Raw genomic sequence first — 26,831 nt, forward strand, 5'->3', positions numbered from 1 at the left:
ATTATTTTTACCACACAGTGAACGCCGTAAAAAAATTCCACAAAATAATGTTTTTTTATCTTTCCCCTAAAAATAAAATTATAAAAGTTATTTAATACACTATATATATCCCAAAATGGTTCCTAAAAAACCTACAACTAACTAATCCCGCAAACAAAAAAAAATATTTAGAAGAAACAATTAAAATGTTATGATTGCAACAAGAAGAAATGAGAGTGAGACAAAACATTTTTTGAGCTTTCAATTAATTGAAAATAACGATTAAACTGAAACAGGCTGTTTTTCAGCTGATCCAAATTTTAGGACCACATGCCTTTAAGGCCCCCTGCACACGATCCGGATTGCGTGCAGATTTTCCGAGCGGATTTGCGTGCGGAAAATCCGCACCGTAGGTCATGTCCATTGTATTCTATGAGAATTTGAAATTCTCAATGCACACGATGCGGATTTTTTCCGCGCGGATTTTGACCTGCGGTGCGGATTTTAAAATCCGCGACATGTCAATTAATTTTTTTTGTCCGGACCGGATTTTCTTCATTCACTTAGTGAAATCCGCATGCGGAAAATCCGCACCAAATCCGCACGCAAATCCGTATGCAAATCCGCACCAATTAATGCGGATTGACCGCACAGATTTGCCTGCGAACACCTGCGGATTTCAGTGCGGATTCTCCGCACATGAATCCGGATCGTGTGCAGGGGGCCTAAAAGGCCAAATCTGTGCAAAGATGTGGATTCATTGTCATGTTCTGTCAGGTAGTCACACGTTGTGATGGCAAAGGCCAAAAAACTCTCCCTTTTTGAACGTGGTCGGGTTGTTGAACTGCATAAGCAGGGTCTCTCACAGCGCGCCATCGCTGCTGAGGTGGGACGCAGTAAGACAGTAATTTGGAATTTCTTAAATGATCCTGAGGGTTATGGAACAAAAAAGTCAAGTGGAAGAACCAAAAAAATTTCATCAGCACTGAGCTGGAGGATCCAATTGGCTGTCCGTCAAGACACTGGACGATCGTCGACCCAAATTAAGGCCCTTACGAGTGCTCACTGCAGCCCCATAACCATCAGACAGCATCTGAGACTGAAGGGCTTCAAAAACAAAAAACGTCTTCAAAGACCTCGTCTCCTTGAACACCACAGAACTGCTCATTTGGACTTTGCAAGAGAGCACCAAACATGTCCTATGTTTGGTGCTCTCTTGCAAAGTCCAAATGAGCAGTTCTGTGGTGTTCAAGGAGACGAGGTCTTTGAAGACGTTTTTTGTTTTTGAAGCCCTTCAGTCTCAGATGCTGTCTGATGGTTATGGGGCTGCAGTGAGCACTCGTAAGGGCCTTAATTTGGGTCGAGGATCGTCCAGTGTCTTGACGGACAGCCAATTGGATCCATTCAAAGGTGGAAGAAAGTTTTATTCTCTGATGAGAAAAAATTTAACCTTGATGGTCCTAATGGTTTCCAACGTTACTGGCATGACAAGCAGATCCCACCTGAGATGTTTTCTACGCGCCACAGTGGAGGGGGCGCCATAATGGTCTGGGGTGCTTTTTCCTTCAGTGGAACAATGGAGCTTCAGGAAGTGCAGGGGCGTCAAACGGCCGCTGGCTATGTCCAGATGTTGCAGAGAGCATTCCTCATGACTGAGGGCCCTCGTCTGTGTGGTAACGACTGGGTTTTTCAACAGGACAACGCTACAGTACACAATGCCCGCAGGACAAGGGACTTCTTCCAGGAGAATAACATCACTCTTTTGGCCCATCCTGCGTGTTCCCCTGATCTAAATCCAATTGAGAACCTTTAGGGATGGATGGCAAGGGAAGTTTACAAAAATGGACAACAGTTCCAGACAGTAGATGGCCTTCGTGCGGCCGTCTTCACCACTTGGAGAAATGTTCCCACTCACCTCATGAAAACGCTTGCATCAAGCATGCCGAAACAATAACGGCGGAGCTACTCATTACTGAGTTCATGTTTGGAAGTTGAATTTCTATTTTGGGGGGGGTTTAGTTTTTTTTTGGAGGTGTGGTCCTAAACTTTTGATCAGCTGAAAAACAGATTGTTTCAGTTTATTCGTTGTTTTCATTAAATTAAATGCTCAAAAAATGTTTTGTCTCACTCCCATTTCTTCTTGTTGCATGTTGAAGCTCTACTTGGAACCTTGTTAAGATCCAGCCATGCTAAATATGATTTTTTGCCATTTTTCAAGTGGTCTTAAACTTTTGATCAGGACTGTATCTTTAAAGAACCGCTCAGCGCATACATGTACGGCACTGGGATAGAAGGGGTTAAAGTAGCCCTAGAGAAAAAAACTAAAAGTGGCCGCGTGTTGTAGGCGGGTCCAAATTGACAAAAGGTGGGTCAACACAAGTATATAGGGCCAGCATAAGTAAACAGGGACAACAGAAGTAGGCCTGCAATACTGTAGTGCAGCACAAAATACCGGCCCAGCAGAACCAAATACCACAGTGCAGCACAATATACTGCCCCAGCAGAACCAAATACCACAGTGCAGCACAAAATACTGCCCCAGCAGAACCAAATACCTCAGCGCAGCACAAAATACTGCCCCAGCAGAACCAAATACCACAGTGCAGCACAATATACTGCCCCAGCAGAACCAAATACCACAGTGCAGCACAATATACTGCCCCAGCAGAACCACATACCACGGTGTAGCACAATATACTGCCCCAGCAGAACCGAATACCAAGGTACAGCATAATATCCTGCCCCAGCAGAACCAAATACCACAGTGCAGCACAATATACTGCCCCAGCAGAACCAAATACTACAGTGCAGCACAATATACTGCCCCAGCAGAACCAAATACCACAGTGCAGAACAATATACTGCCCCAGCAGAACCAAATACTACAGTGCAGCACAATATACCGCCCCAGCAGAACCAAATATCACAGTGCAGCACAATATACTGCCCCAGCAGAACCAAATACCACAGTGCAGCACAATATACTGCTCCAGCAGAACCAAATACCACAGTACAGCACAATATACTGCCCCAGCAGAACCAAATACCATAGTGCAGAACAATATACTGCCACCCTCACCACAGCATTTAACTATATCACCGTCCTGAGGATGGAGATACAGTTGAATTCAGAAGGGCACCTGTGGCCGTTGGCCAGGTGCATAAGTACCTGATGCTCCTACATTAATCGATGCTGACAACATCAGATCATTATGTACCCGGCTGGCGACTATAAGGAGGGCTTTGGCGGCACTCTGGCTATTGGCTCACTGGAAAAAAAATCTAGTCCGCCCAGGACCCTGGTGTCTGAGGGCCCCAAGGGCCAGGACCAGTATTATAAAAAGGCACATGGTAGATGTGGGGTAAGGGGTTAATATGTCACAGAATTAGCACCAGGGTCAGGAGGCTTCAGGTTATATCTCTGTGTATAACAATGCAGACCACCAAATGGATATTTTTTAGCTGTGACCATGGCTAAGCCATGGAAAGGAGCAGTCGATACATCCTCTATCTTATTTTGTGATGTATGCGTGAGCGTACCGATATCATCTGCATAATAAAAGTAGTGTCTAAATGTCACCTGCAGTGTAAAAAGATGACACAGTGGAACAACAGACACCACATCTATCTCTACATTGGGACAGGGGAACCCCTAATGTAGGAGGGAGTCTCCTCTGGGTTCCGTGGAAAGTATTGCAGAGTATCACCCCAGTCCCCATTGTAGTAGTACAGAATTACGTGTGCATGCAATGCTATGCAGACAGTCAACATACGGAAACAAATACACGGCTGACCCAGTAACCCTTGTCATATTACCCCAAATTCAAATCCTTCTGCCCCCAGACATACTATCCACAAGGTCTACGCCAATACAAGTTCAAATGTAAGACCTGGGGGTACTACAAATTGTATATTGTGGTGAATTATGTATTTTATTGTTTGTTTCTGGCTGTAGTTCCCAGCAAGGAATGGTTGGCAAAGGTTGGCAAGCAGCAGGGTTAACCACCCTGTTTCTCCCCTCTTGGTAGGAGTGGGCTGCTCCTGCTCCCTGCCAAGAGGGAGGGTTCCTGAGTAACCTTAGAAAAGAGAGGAGGCAACCTGCTGAGCTCCTGCTCCTGTAACCAAATTCTCCAGAGAGAACTTCTCCAGTTGTCCTCAAGTAAAGACTTGAGATTGCAGACAGCAGCGAGAAACGCTACTTCTGCATCTACAGACACTGCTGTAAGGTGAGGGACTACTGCCAAGCCACCCATCACCAAACAACGACTAGGCTAGTATCACATAAGTGTGGAATTGCAGCCATCCAGCCTGCCTCCATATTCCTAGTGCTAGAGAAGAATTGCTACTGTATGTATTTCACTTTCTATGTTGCAGTAAAAAAAAAATGACTTTCTTACTTTTAACTCTTCTGTGTCTTCAATACTATAATTCCACTGCACTGATCCCAGGGAGCAACGGCCTGAAGGAGTACACCATGACACAAGATAGGCCACCAAATCTGATCGGCATGGGCCCAACACTCTGCACCCTCACCGATCAGCTGTGGTGCAGTAGCTCAGAGCAGCTCTACAGTAACCAACCCCGTCCACTACACAATAGATGGAGCTGTTAGTTCCGCTGCTGGAGTTGATGAGCAGAGTTGACCCAGCATTGTTCCTGGGTGTCTGACCCCGACTCATCTGATATTGCTGGCTCGGAAAAAGTATGACCACATGGCATTGTCATGTCGTGGTTGCGACATGGCCACTCTGCAGTTGAGAACTGCGCAGTCGCATGAGCCGCAGCGGGCTCTTGTTAAACTAATGAGACTGCACTGTTTAGGTGGTCTGCATTGTTAATGGCCACGTGGCACTCCAAATACCATACGGCCATTAACAATGCAGATCGACCAAGCAGGTTTTTTTAATGGAGTTTTTGAAGCCAAAACGAGGAGTGGAGTGAAAAAAGTGGAGAAGTTGAATCTGCCATTAGTACTTTCCTGCTACGATCTATACCTGATTCTGGCTTCAAAATCTTCAGCCACAATGTTCATTAACACCTGATACATCCAAAAATTCTCATTAGCATGTTATGGTACTAAGGCAGTCATCAGTGGGTACAGGTATGTGTGTCAGGGCACGATTAGGAACTAACAATACCAAAATAGAGAAGCAAAATCAGAATATCCGATTTGATAGGATTAGGTAACCTGCATGCTGATGGTTTCCAAGTACCAACGAGAGATTTTTTTAACACTATGAACTGAACAATTAGTGAAGATATAATGCAGCTCTACCAAGAATTCTAAGTTTGACATCTGCTGCCTGCAGACCCGATGTCACAGATCATTATATTAGCACATAGATACAGAGCTGAACCAAAGTAAGGGCTCATGTGTTGGACGGGCCCATGCATTGCGGACCGCAATTTGCGGTCCGCAATGCATGGGCACCGATCGTGGGGCAGCCGCATGCAGATCGTGGACCCATTCACTTGAATGAGGTCCGCGATCCGCATCAGACCGTCCGCACCGTAAAAAAGTAGTGCATGTACTACTTTTTTGCGGTGCGGAGGCACGGACAGAAAACCCACGGAAGCAATCCGTAGTGCTTCCGATCTGTGCCTCCGTTCCGCATCTCCGTGATTGCGGACCCGTTGAAGTGAATGGGTCCGCGATCCGTGGTGCGGGGTGCACACGACCGATGCCGGTGTATTGCGGACCCCCTGTATGAGGCCTGCAATACGGCCACGGCCAGGCAACGGCTGCGTGCATGAGCTCTAAACCTAATTCTCCTCCAGCAACATTCACATCAATATAGAAAATGCAAATAGTTTCTGTATTTTTTTTTTTTAAAAAGGAACAAAAAAGTTCAAAAATACATAATGAAGCACAAAAATAATCACAACTGAACGGAAGTGAAAGTTTCAAGGGGGGAGGTTAAATAGCTGTAGATTATTTTAAAGGGCAAACCTGCTAATCTCATTTTGTTAGAAGGATTGCCACTAAAGATAAGCTGAGCACAGAGGATCCAGCTGCTGGAAGCTCCAGTGAGTAGAGGAATACAGCAGCCAGTGTTCAATGCCCTCGTGACGCCACCACAGGTTGAATGACACATTACACAATGGGGGTCATTTATTTGAGGAATTGCGACTATTTTACTCATAAAAATTGTCGCAGGTCCTTTCTTCTTTTTTTTCTATTTAGTCGCACGGCCGGTTTTACTCTCTGTTCAGCAGCTGGACAAAACGTGGGAGAAGAAGGAGCGTGCTGAAGCAAATTTACTAACATTTACTCCTAGAAACAGGGGTAAATGTTGTCGAAAAACAACTTCAGCCAGGGGCTGGAGTCGTTTTCACGCTAGGCGCATGGGCACCTTATCATAAATTACCTGAATCTTACGTCGGGTGGAATCTAAGACCGGCGGTCTTAGTAAATGACCCCCAATGTCTATTGTTATCAATGCTCTATCTGTGCACAGACATGCCAAGTCTCCGCTCTATTAAATGGCTTTCCTACGGACGACATTTATTACCCATCCACTGGCGGGACTCCACGTTCCTCCTCACTGCACAAGTAGCATTATGAATGGAGCAGCGGTGAAGCATACGCGCCGTCTATGAGACTGACGAAGACAGTAAGGCTGCGTTCACACGGGCGAGATTTCCGCGCGGGTGCAATGCGGTAGGTGAACGTATTGCACCCGCACTGAATCCTGACCCATTCATTTCTATGGGGCTGTTCAGATGAGCGGTGATTTTCACGCGTCACTTGTGCGTTGCGTGAAAATCGCAGCATGCTCTATATTCTGCGTTTTTCACGCAACGCAGGCCCCATAGAAGTGAATGGGGTTGCGTGAAAATCGCAAGCATCCGCAAGCAAGTGCGGATGCTGTGCGATTTTCACGCATGGTTGCTAGGTGACAGTCTATTCACTGTATTATTTTCCCTTATAACATGGTTATAAGGGAAAATAATAGCATTCTGAAAACAGAATGCATAGTAAGTGATCAGTTGAGGGTTAAAAAAAATAAAAAAAATTAACTCACCTTCTCCGTTTGTTCGCGTAAGTCCCGGTCTCTTCTTTACTTCTCAAAAGATGAACTATGGGCTAAAGGACCTTTGGTGACGTCAGATCACATGCTCCAATCACATGGTCCATCACCGCGGTGATGGACCATGTGATTGGAGCATGTGATCTGACGTCACCAAAGGTCCTTTAGCCCATAGTTTATCTTTTAAAGAACTAAAGACCGGGAGAACTACGCGAACAACAGGAGAAGGTGAGTTAATTTTTTTTATTTTTTTTAACCCTCAACTGACCACCTACTAAGCATTCTGTTTTCAGAATGCTATTATTTTCCCTTATAACCATGTTATAAGGGAAAATAATAACATCTACACAACACCGAACCCAAACCTGAACTTCTGTGAAGAAGTTCGGGTCTGGGTACCACAGTTGGTTTTTTATCACGCGCGTGCAAAACACATTGCACACGCACGATAAAAACTGAACATCGGAACGGAATCGCAGTCAAAACTGACTGCAATTGCATTCCTACTCGCGCGGGTTTGCCGCAACACACCGGGACGCATCCGGAACCAATCCGGACACGCTCGTATGAACCCAGCCTAACTAAGGGGCACCATAACAATTGGGTTCTCCCTTCCATAAAGAAAGTGAGAATTGGTTTCCCTTTGCTAGCTGCTGAGCTTCAGAAGTATAGGTCGATTTTACCACCTTCTGCTGCATAGACCCTATGGCAACCCAATGGGCTTGTTAAATGTTAAAGGGGTCATTTATCCTGATGACTGACACCTGACTCCTCCACCAATCAGGTGTTTGAAGAGGCCGCCGCCCGCTCAAAGCTTAGCAAGTCCAGCGCCGTATATTGTACAGCGGCTGTACTTGGTATCGCAGCCCACGTCCATTTACGTGAATAGGACTGAGCTACACCTAGGCCATGTGACCAAAGAAGGTGACGTCACAGGCCTAGGAAGAAGCCGCAGCATTCCCTGGAGTGCCACAGCCTCTGCAAACTGATGATTGCCAAGGGTGGCCGGGAGTCAGACCCCTACCAATCAGATAATGATGACTAGAGATGAGCGAATCGAAGTTGATGAAGTGGAATTAGATTCGCACCGATTCGAATCCGAATTTCCTCACGCTTAGCGGTAACGAATCACATTTTTTCCTAAAATGGCTGCTGCATGTGTGAGGACATGGAGCAATGAACTCTGGGAAGGCGGGATCACCCATAATGCCATGCATGCAGCCAATCAGCAGCCAGCCAGCCCTGTGATGTCACAGCCCTTTAAATAGCCTCAGCCATCTTAGATTCTGCCATTTACCAGTGTACTTAGTGCAGGGAGAGACGTCTGCAGGCTCTAGGGACAGTGCTAAGAAAGACTTTATTGTGCTAAAAAAACTACACAGCGTTTATGTAGAACAGGGTTCAGTAGGGGAGGTTACAGCCTGGGTAATAGGAACAATCCTATTACACCTTGCTGCACTGACTGGGGATGCAAATTGCCTTTATACAGCTCTGTAATTCCAGCAAACCGTTCTTATTGGGGTGCTGTTTGCTGTTTTCTACAGGCATTAACAGGGTTTATTACAAGGAAATATTTCTACGTCTTATTTGCCCTTGTGCAGTGCAGTTATATGTTCTAAAGCATTTTTGGGCTTGTATTAGTGGGAAAAAGGTGCTTATTAGCCGTTGTGTGGTTAAGTTAGAAAATTACAGACTTTTTTTGGGTGTTTTAATTTCCTTTTTATTTATTTATTTGATGTAACAGTATGTCAGACAAAGAACTGCCAGGCCCTGCACAGGAGAGTGGCAGAGGCCTAAATATTTCTGGTGCAGGCACAGGTCGCAGCAGAGTAAGGGGGCGTAGCAGCAGGAGTCGCAGCGAGAGGCCTGAGCTCCCGGTGTCATTTAGCGGTCGTGTCTTGACCAGCAACCCAGCGGTTCTTGAATGGTTGACTCGATCAACCACTTCGTCCCAAGTGACATCAGACACCCCCAGCCAAAAATAAGTGGGTTCGTCAGACACAACCCTTAGTTGGCATGGCCTGAGAGCAGGCCCTGTGCCCTCACCTGTCCTCAACCTGCCTCTGTCCTTTTCTGTTCCCTCAGCCAGAGAAGTATTATATGCTGTGGGCTCAGCCCCACTATATAGTGAGGACGAGCTACTAGAGGACAGTCAGACGCTACTGGCAAGCCAAGATGTGGAGGAGACATCTGCCGCTTCCTCTACTAGGCGGGCAAGTAGTGATGAGGAGAGTGGAGTGGGAGCTGGTGTTGTGAGCGGTGAGGCTCTTGACCCAGAGATGGTTGAGGAGGACATCAGTGACATGTAGACAGTACTCAATGATGATGATGTAGCTGATCGCACTTGGGAGCCGGGTGACGAAGGGGCTTCATCATCGGGAGAAGAGGGTGGCAGCTTGCCCGTGAGGCAGCGGCGGAGCCAGCAAGTCGCTAGCGTGGCCGGGAGTCAGCAGGGTGGCAGCAGTGAGAGGTCGGGAGCAAAATGTGCCCAGGGTAGACCACCCGCTTCGCAGGAATTTACCTGTACGGAAAGTAGTGGTGCACGGGGTTCACGGAAGCAGCGGCGGTAGCAGTCAGTCAGTGCGTACTGTTTTGGGTAAAATGACCTACTCGGCGGTGTACCAGGTTTTTTTTAAGCAGCCGGAGGACGTGAACATGGCCATATGTAGAATCTGTGGGCAGAAGGTAAAGCGTGGCCAGGGTGCCAATGTTGGCACCATGGCCCTGCGTCAACATATGCAGGGTCACCATAAAGTGGCCTGGGAGAACCGTGGCTCCGATGTGGTGGTCCAGCCTGCTGTAGCAACCGCTGCATCACCCAGAGGCACGCACCCGGTTTCAGGCAGTCAAGGCTCCACCACCTCAGCCGAAGGGAGCCGTCTGTCCTTCCCATCATCTGCTGGTCCTGATGCTCCTGCTCCTCATCTTCCAGCAATCGATCACCGAAGCGATTGCCTAGAGACAACAATATGCGTGCACTCATCTAACAGCGCAGAAGCTGAATGTGCTCCTGTCCAAGTTGCTGGTGCTGCAGTCCCTCCCTTTCCAAGTGGTGGACTCTGCACCTTTCAGAGAACTGATGGCTTGAACTGATAGGCAGTACCAGCCCTGCACACACATGTAGAACAGAAGGTGGGCCAGTTCTTGAGCATGTCAGTGTCTGCCAGCGCCGACGTGTGGAGCTGTAACTACGGTCAGGGACAATACTTGTCCTTTATGGCCCACTGGGTGAATGTGGTTCCTAAACAGCAACACCAGCAACTTGGCCAGGTGACACCGCTTCCTCCTCCACGTTCTCACGGCGCTGGTCCTGCGGCAATGTCCGCCTCTGCCTCCTCATCCTCCACCATGTCCTCAGCCTCCACTGCAGGGATAATTCATATTGCCCCTCCAGCATACCACATGTTCGGGGCACGGTTGTGTCACACTGTTCTGCACCTCGTTTGCATTGGTGAACAGAGTCACACAGGGGAGGAACTGCTCCGTGTCCATCAAGAAATCGAATCCTGTCTTTCTCCTCGACAACTAAAAATCGGAACCATGGTGACCGACAACGGAAAGAACATGGTGTCGGCGCCGCATCAAGGAGGGCTGACCCATGCGCCCTGCATGGCACACGTGTTCAATCTGACTGTCAAGCGGTTACTGAAGTCTTCCACCCATCTTCAAGACATCCTAAAAATTGCCAGGAAACTTTGCATGCACTTCAACCACTCGTACAACACAAAGCACACCCTCCTTGAGCTGCAGAGGCAGAACGGCATCCCCCAACATAGGCTGATATGCGATGTTTCCACCCATTGGAATTCCACCCTCCATATGTTGAACCGACTATATGAACAGAGAAAGGCCATAAACGATTTCTTGATGATCCAAGCGGACAGGAGTACTCCCCTGTGTAACTTCAATGTCAGCCAGTGCCAGTGCAAGTCTGGCCGAGGGGCCCTTTGCGCTCACGTTCCTCTGCCATGGCTGCTGTGGCAGGGTGGGGGGTAGGAGCAGTTCCAGCTCCATCAGCAGCAACTTGAGTCTAGAGTCGCTGATGAGCAGCTTTTTTCACCCGCCTAGTGAAGAAACTACTCACCAGCAGCAGCAGCTAGACCTGGAGCAGGACCTGAACCAGTAGGTGGTGGCATACTTGGACAGTACCCTGCCACCCCACATTGAAGATCCGCTGGACTACTGAGCAGCCAAACTGGATTTGTGGCCGCAACTAGCAGAGTTTGCCCTGGAAAAGCTGTCCTGCCCAGCCAGTAGTGTGGCATCAGAGCGGTTATTTAGTGCGGCGGGGGCCATAGTTACCCCAAGAACTCGCCTGTCCACCCAAAATGTGGATAGACTGACCTTTGTCAAGATGAATCAGGCGTGGATCAGCAATGCCTGATGCATCAGACTAGATCATCCATGGTGCCACACCAACACACTGACAAAAGAGATCGGTTTCTTCTGGCTACCTGCCTCAGCTACTATTCTGATGCTGCAACCCATCTGATGCCAAGTGCTTCTTCTTTCACCCTCCATCTTCAGCTGGTACTGGTATTGCCACCCACCTCCCCACTCTGTCACTGGGTCACTCTGTGGTCTCCTCATGCTGCTGCCACCTCCACACTATGTTACCTTGCCACTCTGTGGCCTCCTGATGCTGCTGCCGCCACCTCCACACTGTCATTGTGCTACTCTGTGGCCTCCTCATGATGCTGCCGCCACCTCCACACTCTGTAATTTGCCACTCTGTGGCCTCCTGATGCTGCTGCCGCCACCTCCACACTGTCATTGTGCCACTCTGTGGCCTCCTCCTATTGCTGCCGCCACATCCACGCTCTGTAATTTGCCACTCTGTGGCCTCCTGATGCTGCTGCCACCTCCACACTGTCATTGTGCCACACTGTGGCCTCCTGATGCTGCTGCCACCTCCACACTATGTCACCTTGCCACTTTGTGGTCTCCTCATGCTGCTGCCACTACCTCCACACTGTTATTGTGCCACTCTGTGGCCTCCTCCTGATGCTGCCGCCACCTCCACACTTTGTCATTGTGCCACTCTCTGGCCTCCTGATTCTGCTGCTGCCACCTTTACATTGTCATTGTGCCACTCTGTGGCCTCCTCATGCTGCTGCCACCTCCACACTATGTCACCTTGCCACTCTGTGGTCTGCTCATGCTGCTGACACCTCCACACTATGTCACCTTGCCACTCTGTGGTCTCCTCATGCTGCTGCCACCTCCACACTATGTCACCATGCCACTCTGTGGTCTCCTCATGCTGTTGCCACCTCCATACTATGTCACCATGCCACTCTGTGGTCTCCTCATGCTGCTGCCACCACCACACTATGTCACCTTGCCACTCTGGCCTCCTGATGCTGCCGCCACCTCATCACTGTCATTGTGCCACTCTGTGGCCTCCTCCTGATGCTGCTGCCACCTCCAGACTCTGTCATTGGTCCACTCTATGGTCTCCTCATGCAGCTTCCACTTCACAACTATGTCATAGGGCCACTTTGTGGACTTCTCATGCTGTTCCCACCCTCCCCACTTCATGAGTGGGCCACTATTTTGCCTTTTGGCCTGGCTGACATCATCATTTATTTGACCCTTCTTCTGATCTGTCAGAAGGAAGGAAAAATTAGATGCACAACAGATCATGTCTGTGTAGCAGCTGTAAGGCCTGTATGGTCCCATCAGAATTGACTTGTGATTTGGTATCCAAAAGCAGGAGTGGGTACAAAACACAGAAGACATGCAAATATTCCATTCACGTGTCATCTCTGTTTTGGATCCACTCCAGTTTTTTTGGCATTAGCAATACTGATGGATTACTGACCAAATGCTGACCAAGTGAAGGAGGATGCTCAACAGACAGGATCTGTTTCTTGGGGGTTATTGTTCTGACAGATCAGAGGAAGGGCAAAGTAATGTGACGTCAACACAACTTACTGCTGACACCCTCTCCACTCTGTCGGGGGGCTCTACTTGTATAAGCATTTAATAGAACAGGTTCTGTAGACATCTATGTGGAATCCGCTGACGACGGTGTAAAAGGAGTGTGCTTCTTCTTGGCGCTAACATCGACCTGTAAGGCTGAGTTCATACTTGAGTTATTTGGTCAGTTTTGGCCCTGTGGCTGCCCAAATAAGTGAAGTGTGCAGCGATTCTAAGAGTGACGTCTGTCATCTGCGTGTCATACTGACTCACAGTATTTTTTCACTACCACAGCAGACTCCCTATGCGTGTTACTGCAAGGCACAGTGTTCTACACCACTATAAAGGCTCTCTGCAGCGATTCACCACGAATAAATTCAAATTGAACCGAATTTTTCCCCAAAATTCTGCGAACCGGCCGAATCGAGTTTTTGAAAAATTCGCTCATCTCTAATGATGACCTATCCTGAGGACAGGTCATTGGTATAAAACTTTTGGAAAACCCCTTTAGTCACATTGCTAGCCCAGTCTAAGTGAAACTATTCTACACAATTTTAGTGGCTGTAGCTCAGACCCATTCACCTGAGGGTCGTCCTACAACTATTAGCCAAGTGGAGATCAACTATAAAGAGCATCTTTCTTTCTGGAGGACTGGACCATTGTTTTCATAGGATACAGTCTTTATCTCCTCTGTGGTGGCACTGCAGGGAAACTGAACACTTGTTGCAAGGTTTCTGCTGGTCACAGCTTTTCGTTGGTGAAACCTTCTAATAAAAAGGATTGTCCAAAGTGGCACTGTGATACAAGTCAGTGTATTCTCTTCATCGGTCACAAGATATCCTCCTCTCAACATGACAAACTATGTAGGGGAAACTCATTTATCACCATTGAGCTGGCCATACCTCCTCCTCGACACATCCACTGATTTCACTCTTACAGAGCTGACTCTGACAATCATATTTTTTGACATTTATATAATGAACACTACTTACCACCTCCTTCACAGACTACTACTTAACCTTCATGGAAATATTAATGGTCCTTTAACGTGTTAACTGTATGTCACAGTGATGGCACCGGCATAGGAGCTGTGCTCATGTGCTCCACCTTTCACATTAGGAGCCCTAATACATACATCTACGTCAATGGAAAAATAATGAATGTAGTGATGCAAAAGCGAACAGCTCAGCACGTACTACTACACCCATCATTACATTTGTTAAAAGTTCTGTATTTTAATTGTTACCCCAGAGACAGCAATCAGAAAAGGCCGTGTCTTCTTATCTGTGGTTTTGTATCCCCACATTGACTGAGGGCCATTAAGGGGCCAGAGAGAGGAGCAGGTCATGGACGTCTCATCCAGTCGAGCTCTTCTATAGACCTCACAAATCTCCATGAGGAGTCTGGGCAGTCGGAATGAGAATAAAAGGGAAAATGATAACTTGTTAAAGGGGTTCTCTGGGTGTTTGATATTGAACGACCTATCCTCAGGCACCCTCCTGGCACCCCCTCGGAGCAGTTGTTTCAGGAGGCCACAGAGTTCCTCACAGCTTAAATGTTAAAGGGGTTTTCAGAGTATTTCATACTGATGACCTATTCTCCGGATAGGGCATCAATATCTGATCAGTGGGGGGTCCAACACCAGGCACCTCCCCTGAAGAGCTGTTTGAAGAAGGAGCACTGTGGCCTCCTCACAGCATACCAAGCATAGGTATTGCAGCCCAGGCCCATTCGCTAGGAAGAGGCCACAGTGCTAACCAGAGCGCCGTGTCTGCCTCAAACAGTTGTTCAGTGGGGGTGCCAGGAGTCAGACCCTGACCGATCAGATACTCATGACCCATCCTGAAAATAGGCCATTGATATGAAAATCCTGGATAACCCCTTTAAGGGTAGCTCTTCTGAACAGTGAAAATGTAGACCTCAAAGCAATTGAGATGGAGCAGGAAAATGGTTACCTGCAGTTTAAAATTTTTAGGCTTTGAGAAGCGTTAAAGGGGTTGTCCGAGTGTTTAAAACTGATGACCTATCTTCAGGATATGCAGTACCCCAGAACAGGGTCACTGTAAACTGCTGTAATGTTATGTTGCTTAATGAAATGTTGTGATTTACTGTATTTGTATACTTAATAGCACTGTATGGACTGTTTAGGGTTAACCTTGTCTCATCCCTTTAGGTTCTTAGGAAATGCACCTGGGCCCACCCCTGCTTATTGAGTATAGAGTCCAGCTGTGCTACAGTGAAGACCTACTTGTGCATGCTTCTCAGAGCCAAGCTTGATCTCGGGAACATTCATATCTACGGCTAAGGAAGCTACTTTATCAAAAGTACTCCAAAGAAAAAGAAGCCAGAAGGTCTGGAATCTGCAAGGCCGTACATTGGAATCAGCCAGCAAGGTACTGTGCACGCTTATGGCAGAAAGAGACTTTGCTGAATTAACCCTTAGGATAACGGAGGTTCTTTCGTTTTTGCGTTTTCATTTTTCTTCCCTATTTTCCGTGAGCCATAACTTTTTTATATTTCCGATCACATAGCTGTATGAGGGCTTATTTTTTGCGGGACTGATTGTACTTTCTAATGCCACCATTAATTATGTGTACCTTATTACCTGCCGGTGCGGCCTACAATATGTAGGTAAAACCAAACGTGAGTTGAGGAGAAGAATTGGCAAACATCTTTTGGACATTCGAAATCAACGTGATACGTCCGTGGCACGTCATGTGTGTGATGTTCATGATGGCAATCCTAATGTGTTGAAGGTACAGGGGATTGAACATATTAGAAGAGCCATCCGAGGTGGGGACGTTGATATACCGTTGCTCCGCAAGAAAGCAATGTGGATTTTTAAGTTGCAGACTGTTCATCCGAAAGGACTAAATGAGGCAATCTCATAGGCCTGTTTCATATAGTGACACAATATGATGGGTGTTATTGTGATCTAAAGATATGGGACGATCATGTATTCATCATGTCAGTACAATGTTCCATCTGTCACCTCCCCACATATGCCAATACCATCTTGTACTGGTAGGGGGTGTTTTTTTACATCTCAAGGAACATCATTTGTGGATGGTGCTCAAATATTATTTTATCACATTGTGCGTGTACACATTCATCTGATTTACCATATAATCTAATTCCCTCTTTTGGCTTCCCTTCTGATGCACAGGGGGTCTGAACTGGCGATGTACTTACCAATAGAATGGTAGGATTTGTTAACTTTGTATTTCATTTGATTTAATTTAAGGAGTATGCAGATATCTGTCTGCTGCTATAAGCCTACAACATGATTGAGTGTATTCCTCCGGCGGGTCCTTTTCTTTTGAACCACATCAGTACTAGGCTTTTGATCCTCGCCACGGATCGGGTTATCCGTTACATGAGTGCGCATGCGCTGCCTCCTGGGAGTGTCATCTGTGCGCTCGCCGAGTCAGAGGGCGTGAGTCTTTGACACGCCCTCAATTCTGATTGTGTGTCCGCACCAGCGCACACCGCCGGGAGGCGGGGCCTTTGTGATATCTACCCGGCGTGTGTTGGGATGGGAGCAGCTGCGCGCCTAAGTGCGCTCCCATGGTCTCGGCCACCAGAGAGACCGGCCCTTTTTCCTATAGTGTGCAAGCACGACCACCATTGCTTGATTGCACGGTGGTCATAACCCCTGGATATGAGCAGTGTATAATGTGATGGAAAAATGAATCCAGCCAGCAAAGGAGGCAATATGGACAATCACTTGGAAAGTGGAAGGCCAAATCAATGCTGAAATCCGTTGCACGTGCGTATTTTGCTGCCGATTCACCGCGGATTTGCAGCAGAAATGTGAACCGACTGTAAAGGGGATGCATGCAAGCCACCCATCAACTCCTTAGAGAAGGGAAGTTATTTTACTTTATAAAGTTTTAAGACAAGAAGTAAAACTTTTTGGACTTTATAAAACTTTTTAACATTAAAGAAAAGTGCATTTGATGGCAGTCATGCTCTGGGCCAGTGGACATTTTGAAATGTAGCAAATCAAACTGTAATGTACTTTCTTTAACCGTTTGAAGTGAAAAACTCAATAAAAACAGGACATGTTGAGATGCAAGGTCTGGACCTTGAATGACTGCATCCAGCGTTGAATTAATTACCATGAGAAAGCGTGGCAGAGCGCGCACAGTGTTTTACAGGAAGCCGAGAGGATGCTATATGCACCTGTGTCATGCACAAGAACAGGAAGCCACAAAACGCAGCATGGCCGGGGGGAAAGCAAGTATCACAGTCAGCAGGTGGCCTGAATATTGCAACCTAGTTGATAGAGTGTGACCACCTGCAGCCCCCGGTGACATCAGGGTGGGGACAACTAATGTCACTGAGGTCTTCCTCTGACGAATGATGGATCCACTGTGTAAAATGCAGGAAAATAACAGTAAGCTGAGGCTTTGTGGACAGAGACAGAAATGTCACACCCATAACGCTTCTCACCAAACCTGTTATGTTCACTGAAGAACACTGCTACATGGCATAGAGTCCTCTAGCTGTAAGGAACTACAAGTCCGAGCACTAACTCCAAGACCGCTCCAATCAAAAACAAAAAATATACTGTATTTCTGGCATTTTCTGGATTATCAGATGCCCCGGCATATCACTACATGAGTTGAGAGTATAAAGTCAGCCCGAAATAAAATATTAGATAAAGGATGCTGCTATTACTTTGTCTCTTATCACAACTGGTTCTGTTGGATCATTCTTCTGCCTCTGGTACTGAGAAATGTCAGGTTCCCATGCTGTTCTGTGCTAAAAACGTTTTCCAGAATATCAAGTGCCAGATTATTAGAAGCTCACTGTATTATAGGGGGTGGATACAGGAGGACGGCCATTGACTGCAGTTTGACCCTGATTAGACATAGGTGACATTTCCTTCTGGTATGCCACCAACATCTTTTACTTAGGGCGCATTCACACGACCGTAGTGTTTTGCAGTCCGCAAATTGTGGGTCCGCAAAACATGGATAGCGGCCCGTGTGCGTTCTGCAATTTGCGGACCGCACATGGCCGCCACAATCATAGAAAATGCCTATTCTTGTCTGCAATTGCGAACAAGAATAGGACATGCTCTATCTTTTTTTGCGGGGCCGCAAAACGGATCTACGGATAAGGAGAGCACACAGCGTGCTGTGCACATCTTTTGTGTCCCCATTGAAATGAATGGGTCCGCACTTGTTCCGCAAAATTGCGGAACGGATGTGGACTCATTCATACAGTCGTGTGAATAAGCCCTTAGACTGAAAAACATAACACCAATATTTCAATACAATGTAAGTATACAATGTAGCAAATAGTGACTATATATATATATATATATATATATATATACATATACACTCACCTAAAGAATTATTAGGAACACCTGTTCTATTTCTCATTAATGCAATTATCTAGTCAACCAATCACATGGCAGTTGCTTCAATGCATTTAGGGGGGTGCTCCTGGTCAAGACAATCTCCTGAACTCCAAACTGAATGTCAGAATAGGAAAGAAAGGTGATTTAAGCAATTTTGAGCGTGGCATGGTTGTTGGTGCCAGACGGGCCGGTCTGAGTATTTCACAATCTGCTCTGGGATTTTCACGCACAACCATTTCTAGGGTTTACAAAGAATGGTGTGAAAAGGGAAAAACATCCAGTATGCGGCAGTCCTGTGGGCAAAAATGCCTTGTGGATGCTAGAGGTCAGAGGAGAATGGGCCGACTGATTCAAGCTGATAGAAGAGCAACGTTGACTGAAATAACCACTCGTTACAACCGAGGTATGCAGCAAAGCATTTGTGAAGCCACAACACGCACAACCTTGAGGCAGATGGGCTACAACAGCAGAAGACCCCACCGGGTACCACTCATCTCCACTACAAATAGGAAAAAGAGGCTACAATTTGCACGAGCTCACCAAAATTGGACTGTTGAAGACTGGAAAAATGTTGCCTGGTCTGATGAGTCTCGATTTCTGTTGAGACATTCAAATGGTAGAGTCCGAATTTGGCGTAAACAGAATGAAAACATGCATCCATCCTCTGATAGCTACTTCCAGCAGGATAATGCACCATGTCACAAAGCTCAAATCATTTCAAATTGGTTTCTTGAACATGACAATGAGTTCACTGTACTAAAATGGCCCCCACAGTCACCAGATCTCAATCCAATAGAGCATCTTTGGGATGTGGTGGAACGGGAGCTTCGTGCCCTGGATGTGCATCCCTCAAATCTCCATCAACTGCAAGATGCTATCCTATCAATATGGGCCAACATTTCTAAAGAATGCTATCAGCACCTTGTGCAATCAATGCCACGTAGAATTAAGGCAGTTCTGAAAGCAAAAGGGGGTCCAAAACCGTATTAGTATGGTGTTCCTAATAATTCTTTAGGTGAGTGTATATACAGTCGTGGCCAAAGGTTTTGAGAATTACATAAATATTGGAAATTGGAAAAGTTGCTGCTTAAGTTTTTATAATAGCAATTTGCATCTACTCCAGAATGTTATGAAGAGTGATCAGATGAATTGCATAGTCCTTCTTTGCCATGAAAATTAACTTAATCCCAAAAAAAACTTTCCACTGCATTTTATTGCTGTCATTAAAGGACCTGCTGAGATCATTTCAGTAATCGTCTTGTTAACTCAGGTGAGAATGTTGACGAGCACAAGGCTGGAGATCATTATGTCAGGCTGATTGGGTTAAAATGGCAGACTTGACATGTTAAAAGGAGGGTGATGCTTGAAATCATTGTTCTTCCATTGTTAACCATGGTGACCTGCAAAGAAACGCGTGCAGCCATCATTGCGTTGCATAAAAATGGCTTCACAGGCAAGGATATTGTGGCTACTAAGATTGCACCTCAATCAACAATTTATAGGATCATCAAGAACTTCAAGGAAAGAGGTTCAATTCTTGTTAAGAAGGCTTCAGGGCGTCCAAGAAAGTCCAGCAAGCGCCAGGATCGTCTCCTAAAGAGGATTCAGCTGCGGGATCGGAGTGCCACCAGTGCAGAGCTTGCTCAGGAATGGCAGCAGGCAGGTGTGAGCGCATCTGCACGCACAGTGAGGCGAAGACTTTTGGAAGATGGCCTGGTGTCAAGAAGGGCAGCAAAGAAGCCACTTCTCTGCAAAAAAAACATCAGGGACAGATTGATCTTCTGCCGAAAGTATGGTGAATGGACTGCTGAGGACTGGGGCAAAGTCATATTCTCCGATGAAGCCTCTTTCCGATTGTTTGGGGCATCTGGAAAAAGGCTCGTCCGGAGAAGAAAAGGTGAGTGCTACCATCAGTCCTGTGTCATGCCAACAGTAAAGCATCCTGAGACCATTCATGTGTGGGGTTACTTCTCATCCAAGGGAGTGGGCTCACTCACAATTTTGCCCAAAAACACAGCCATGAATAAAGAATGGTACCAAAACACCCTCCAACAGCAACTTCTTCCAACAATCCAACAACAGTTTGGTGAAGAACAATGCATTTTCCAGCACGATGGAGCACCGTGCCATAAGGCAAAAGTGATAACTAAGTGGCTCGGGGACCAAAACGTTGACATTTTGGGTCCATGGCCTGGAAACTCCCCAGATCTTAATCCCATTGAGAACTTGTGGTCAATCCTCAAGAGGCGGGTGGACAAACAAAAACCCACTAATTCTGACAAACTCCAAGAAGTGATTATGAAAGAATGGGTTGCTATCAGTCAGGAATTGGCCCAGAAGTTGATTGAGAGCATGCCCAGTCGAATTGCAGAGGTCCTGAAAAAGAAGGGCCAACACTGCAAATACTGACTCTTTGCATAAATGTCATGTAATTGTCGATAAAAGCCTTTGAAACGTATGAAGTGCGTGTAATTATATTTCACTACATCACAGAAACAACTGAAACAAAGATCTAAAAGCAGTTTAGCAGCAGACTTTGTGAAAACTAATATTTGTGTCATTCTCAAAACTTTTGGCCACGACTGTATATACACACACATACAAAATACTCTCAGACTGAAACATAAATAATGTGTTTTTACCAAAACAATTTGCCTAGACAAATAGTCCAAACAGAAGCAGAAATTTGCCAAGTTCAATATATTGGACACAGTTTTTTACCCAGGGACCAACAGGCCTGGCAGTTTATTTTTTCTTGAAATGGGGTATGGCGGAACTGCTAAAAATTGAAACATTGGGTATATAGATCCAAAATGAAACAGACTAGACTCCTTGTAAAGTTCATACACCACTGTGTAAAACTCTTGCAACCTTTGCAAAGTTCATACACCCACTACTTAAGGTAGACCTCCTTGTAAAGTTCATACACCTCTTGAATTTTCCCTTGTGAAGCCTATCTGCTTGTTATATTATACACTGATAAAGTTTAGGCCTCTCATACAATCCATATGCTCCCTTGTGAAGCCTGGGCCCCTTGTAAAGATCACACATCCCTTTGTTAGACCTCTTGGTGAGTTCATACACCCCATTGTAAAGTTCATACACCCCATTGTAAAGTTCATACACTCCTTTGTGATGCTTAGACCCATTGTAAAGTCCTTATATCCCCTTGTTATGTTAGACCTCTTGCACAGTTCACACACCTCCTTGTAAAGATCATACATCCTTTTATTATATTACATCTTTTGTTGAGTTTATACACTACCTTGTAAAGTTCATACACTCCATTGTCATGCTAGACTCCTTGCAGAAATCATACACCCCCTTGTAATGTTCATACACTCCCTTGTAATGTTCATACACCCCCTTGTAATGTTCATACACTCCCTTGTACAGTACATACACCCCCTTGTAAGGTTCATACACCCTCTTGTAAGGTTCATACACTCCCTTGTAAAGTTCATACACCCCATTGTAAAGTTCATACACCCCCTTGTAAAGTACATACTTCCCCTTGTAAAGTTCATACACCCCCTTGTAAGGTTCATACACTCCCTTGTACAGTACATACCCCCTCCTGTAAAGTTCATAGAGCCCCTTGTAATGTTCATACACTCCCTTGTACAGTACATACACTCCCTTGTGAAGCTTACACTCTTTGAAAAGATCATACACCCTTTTCTAAAATTCATACAACCCCTTGTTAAGTGAGAGTCCTTGTAAATTTCATACACTCACTTGTGAAGTTTAGACCCCTTGTCATTTCAACCGGATTTCTGACAACCAACTTTTATGGGATATCCACTGAATATCCAAGTGACATTAAGCGCTCGGACATTACAACATTATCATAACTTGCACGTGACCTGAGTCGCTGACAACTTGCAATGATTGCAAGTTTTCTTCTGACCATGTTGGAATTCTTGCAGCTCATGCAAAGATTTCTTGCTCCATAGGGAATCAACAAAATTGCACAAGGGCAATGGTATTGGTGTGATTTTACCAAAAGCAACCAGCTGTCACCAAAGACTCCTAGCCTAAGAGTCGGACCACCGGGACCCCCATTGATCCAGACATCAGGGGATGCCAATTCCTGTTCCCATTGCAGAAGTGACCACTTAAGGCTAGGTTCACATCTCTGTTGTATACTCCAGTAGCGGGATTTCTCCATCAACCCGATACGGTGTACTCCGGCAGTCTGTTCCTCCGCCAGAACGGAGATCTGAACGAACCCTCAAAGGGAAAGATTACATAAATACCTTCTGTCTTCTAAAAGAAACATAAAACCTAAAGTCCTTTTTACATCCATTGGCCTTGTGATTAAATACATTATATTGTTCCCTGTTATCAGCCATTTCAGGTCGGAGATGAAACGTGTCAGATGTGTCCTTCAATAAGTCCAGAACTATACAATAATATATACAACATACTATATAAGACATGATATTTGCTGACAGTCAGGGCATGCTGGGGGTTGTAGTGTCACAATAGAGACACAAGTTGGGAACCAAAAGCAGTATTAACTCCATCCAGCAGCTGCAGAGATCCTTGCACCCATACGGCTACCATTACCTACCTTATAAACTTCCCCATAGCTCCCGCTACCCAGCCGGTGTATCAGCTCGTACACATCCTGGGGGTCTCGATTGGAAATATCCAGTCGACCCTGCACATCCATTCTGCACACTTAACAATGTGCGAGTGTCACCGGCAGCAGTCAGTGGGTGCCCGAGCGCTGTGCACTACGATTGGCCGACACGAGTCCCTGCAGTTTCCTGAAAGTTCGGTCTTGTATCACCATCTGCTCCCTAGACACATCTTGCAGAGCTCTAGTAGTTTCACACAGTGATGAATACCCGTACAGAGAAGAGGAATAGCAGAGGCAGAGGAAGGCGTAGCTGTGTGCAAGAAATGTGCACGTCTATGGGTAGAGTTGTGCACAATGGTGTGACAAATATAGATGTAGCAGGGTTGAGTTTGTCACTTGGTACTGATGTTATCTGTGGTTTTTCATAGGTAGTGAGCTCAATGTGCATGTTTTAATAGCACTTTATAGAGGTATTACGGTTACTACAAGGTATCCCATATCCAATGGATCTGACCACGGGACCCCCATCGATCCTGACAAGAGGGGTCCCATTCCCCATCTTAATGGGACAGCTGGAGATAGCACAGCACAGTGCTAGATGGTGCCCCAGCTATCTTCAAAGTTTAGCAACACCCTGTAGAGCAAGTTGGTATCACCCACATACAGTACAGACCAAAAGTTTGGACACACTTTGTCATTCAAAGAGTTTTCTTTATTTTCATGACTATGAAGGCATCAAAACTATGAATTAACACATGTGGAATTATATACATAACAAACAAGTGTGAAACAACTGAAAATATGTCATATTCTAGGTTCCTCAAAGTAGCCACCTTTTGCTTTGATTACTGCTTTGCACACTCTTGGCATTCTCTTGATGAGCTTCAAGAGGTAGTCCCCTGAAATGGTCTTCCAACAGTCTTGAAGGAGTTCCCAGAGATGCTTAGCACTTGTTGGCCCTTTTGCCTTTACTCTGCGGTCCAGCTAACCCCAAACCATCTCGATTGGGTTCAGGTCCGGTGACTGTGGAGGCCAGGTCATCTGGCGCAGCACCCCATCACTCTCCTTCATGGTCAAATAGCCCTTACTTTCAAAGTTTTCCCAATTTTTCTGCTGACTGACTGACCTTCACTTCTTAAAGTAACGATGGCCACTCGTTTTTCTTTACTTAGCTGCTTTTTTCTTGCCATAATACAAATTCTAACAGTCTATTCAGTAGGACTATCAGCTGTGTATCCACCTGACTTCTCCTCAACGCAACTGATGGTCCCAACCCCATTTATAAGGCAAGAAATCCCACTTATTAAACCTGACAGGGCACACCTGTGAAGTAAAAAACCATTTCAGGGGACTACCTCTTGAAGCTCATCAAGAGAATGCCAAGAGTGTGCAAAGCAGTAATCAAAGCAAAAGATGGCTACTTTGAAGAACCTAGAATATGACATATGTTCAGTTGTTTCACACTTGTTTGTTATGTATATAATTCCACATGTGTTAATTCATAGTTTTGATGCCTTCAGTGTGAATCTAGTCATGAAAATAAAGAAAACTCTTTGAATGAGAAGGTGTGTCCAAACTTTTGGTCTGTACTGTACCTTCCAACAGACCCCTCTTCCAAAGGACAGTTCCATGAACTGGAATCTGAAAAGGGAGGAATAAAGGCTCATGCGCAAGAACATATTTTTTTTCCGTGTCCATTTGTTTTTGTTTTTTTAGGTCCCTATGCAGAACCATTCACTTAAATGGGTCAGCAAAAAAAACTGGAAAGGACTCCGTGTGCATTCTGTTTCCGTATGTCCACATGGCCGTTCCGCAAAAAAAGATATAACATGTCCTATTCTTGTCCATTTTACAGACAAGGATAGGCATTGTTACAATGGATCCGCAAAAAAATACGGATGCAATACGGATGGACATCATACGTATTTTTTGTGGATCCGTGTTTTGCGGACCGCAAAATACATGCAGTCGTGTGCATGAGCCCTTGTGAATAAGGCTGGGTGCAATACTAGTGACAGCCTATGTGCTTTTGTCACTTGGTCTTCCAGAGAGAGACCCATTCCATAGATAAGAGACATTTTTGGGCAGAACAGGAGCAGTATTTACAAATTCGCCATGATTTAGGATGGAAATGTTGGTAAGATTGCACCCACTATGTGTAACTCGTGATTATTTTTTTTACTTTCATTTAAGAGCATTTGTCAGCAAAAACAACCCAATTAAATCAGGTATCCTGCCTGGTAGAGTTGATTCTGCTGATAAAAATGATACCTATCTTGTGGAAATTGGTTGTGGCTTTCCCAAGAAAAACAGACTTTTATTCTTTATGTAAAAAAAAAAGCTTCAAAGCAGCGGGGGCGTGGTCAGCACTGGAAAGCTCTGGAGCACTGAGTGGCTAGGCTCCGCCCCTCAATGCACCGAAGCCCTCATTTCCAATAAGAATGAAAGTTTTTTTTTTCTTGGGAACGCCACAACCGATTTTCACAAGACAGGTATCGTTTTAATCAGCAGGATCAACCCCACTGGGCAGTATATCTGGTTTAATAGGGTTGAACATGTTGATAGGTGCCCTTTAAGGTAACGCTTTCTTTAAAGGTGATATTTGTTAGCCTGATTGACTTGCACCCAGTTGTTCCAGTATGAAATTGCACTGGTATGTTCAACTCACCGTCCTTCAACTAGTTTTATCTACTCAAAGTAATCCCACAGGTAATTATTCATCAGATAGTAAATCAATAGAGGGTCCTAATTCCAGGGCAATGACACTTAAGTCATATTAGATGGACCACACGACAGGTGTGTAGGAAGTTTGTAATTCTCCCCTGTGACAAGAAGCGCAGCTGTCCACCCCAACCATTAACATTCATGTCCATGTACTGCTTGTGGGGAAGAAACTATGTCTGCTCAATGGCCAGGAGAGCAGCTGTGGATGGAGGTCGTCCTGACTGGAGGCCGGGGATTATACGGGATGAGGCCTGCAGAACATGACTGGTTGGGGTCACTCTATGCAAGCACAAAGCTCAATGAAGCTCATCTCTGGATCTCTCTCTGGAAGACCAAGTGACAAAAACACATAGGCTGTCACTAGTATTGCACCCCAGCCTCATTCACTTCAATGGGACCGAGGAGAATTACCACACACAGCCCCGGCTATTTCCTATAATCTCAGACAAACCCTTTAAGTCATGTCACCATATGGTCATTGATATTTTCTAGGTCTTAGTGAAACTCGGCCCTGTCGTTAACTTGTACTCTCTTTTTTGCCTACATCTGAATATGTCTCCTGTACCCATATCTATTCTGGAAGTTTAGTCCGGATATATATATGGCTACTCACATTTCTGCTCTATTTTATGCCTCCAGTACTGTAGCTTTATTCTATCATATGTATGTCATGCTAATATGAGACCCGTGGGCTTGTTTCCCTTGTTGTTTCAAAGTTATGTAATTATATTTACCTCGCTTTATCTTTAATAAATAAAGATATTTTCTAGGTCTTAGAGACCTTTCAGTCCCCCTGAAGGGGACATGCAGTGAGGGAACACTTGCTTGATGCATTTGTAAGTGTTCTCTAAAAAAGCCTTAGTGATACTGTAATGCCAGCTATAAGTTAATAGCATAATAAACAGCAGATTTATTCAGATTTATAACATTTATTGTTCCTCTTCTAGTGATGTTCAAATAACCAGACTTTCATTTTCCACCCACAAATATTTCCAAAGGCAGAAACCACTAAACTATTTAAAAATTTTGGAGCGTAGTTAGCCATATTTCCATGGACAGATAGGGCAGCGGAAGGAAGCTACTATCTGGTACTTCGGATATTGGTCCAGTACAGGGAAAGGAAGAATGTAAGGAATGAGGAAGGAAGGATAGAAGATGAGAGAAAGGAAGTTACTATCTGGCACTTAGGATGTGGGTCCAGTACAGGGAAGGG

General features: G+C 45.5%; 1 protein-coding gene across 3 annotated transcripts in view; it reads right to left on the minus strand.

Annotated features, from left to right (window-relative positions):
- Positions 1-23,173, minus strand: part of MAP4K1 (mitogen-activated protein kinase kinase kinase kinase 1) — an 89,397-nt gene extending 66,224 nt beyond the window's left edge. Inside the window, exon 1 of one of the 3 annotated variants that reach the window (XM_040442840.1) lies at positions 22,883-23,171. In XM_040442840.1, coding sequence (XP_040298774.1) covers positions 22,883-22,984 — 102 coding nt within the window. In that variant the 5' untranslated portion in view covers positions 22,985-23,171. Of the gene's footprint in view, positions 1-22,882 lie in introns of all 3 variants that reach the window. The other 2 variants (XM_040442842.1, XM_040442841.1) reach the window with 2 other exon arrangements.
- Positions 23,174-26,831: the final 3,658 nt, after the last annotated feature.

The sequence above is a fragment of the Bufo bufo genome, chromosome 8 (genome assembly GCF_905171765.1).
Source record: "Bufo bufo chromosome 8, aBufBuf1.1, whole genome shotgun sequence".
Classification (NCBI taxonomy): domain Eukaryota; kingdom Metazoa; phylum Chordata; class Amphibia; order Anura; family Bufonidae; genus Bufo; species Bufo bufo.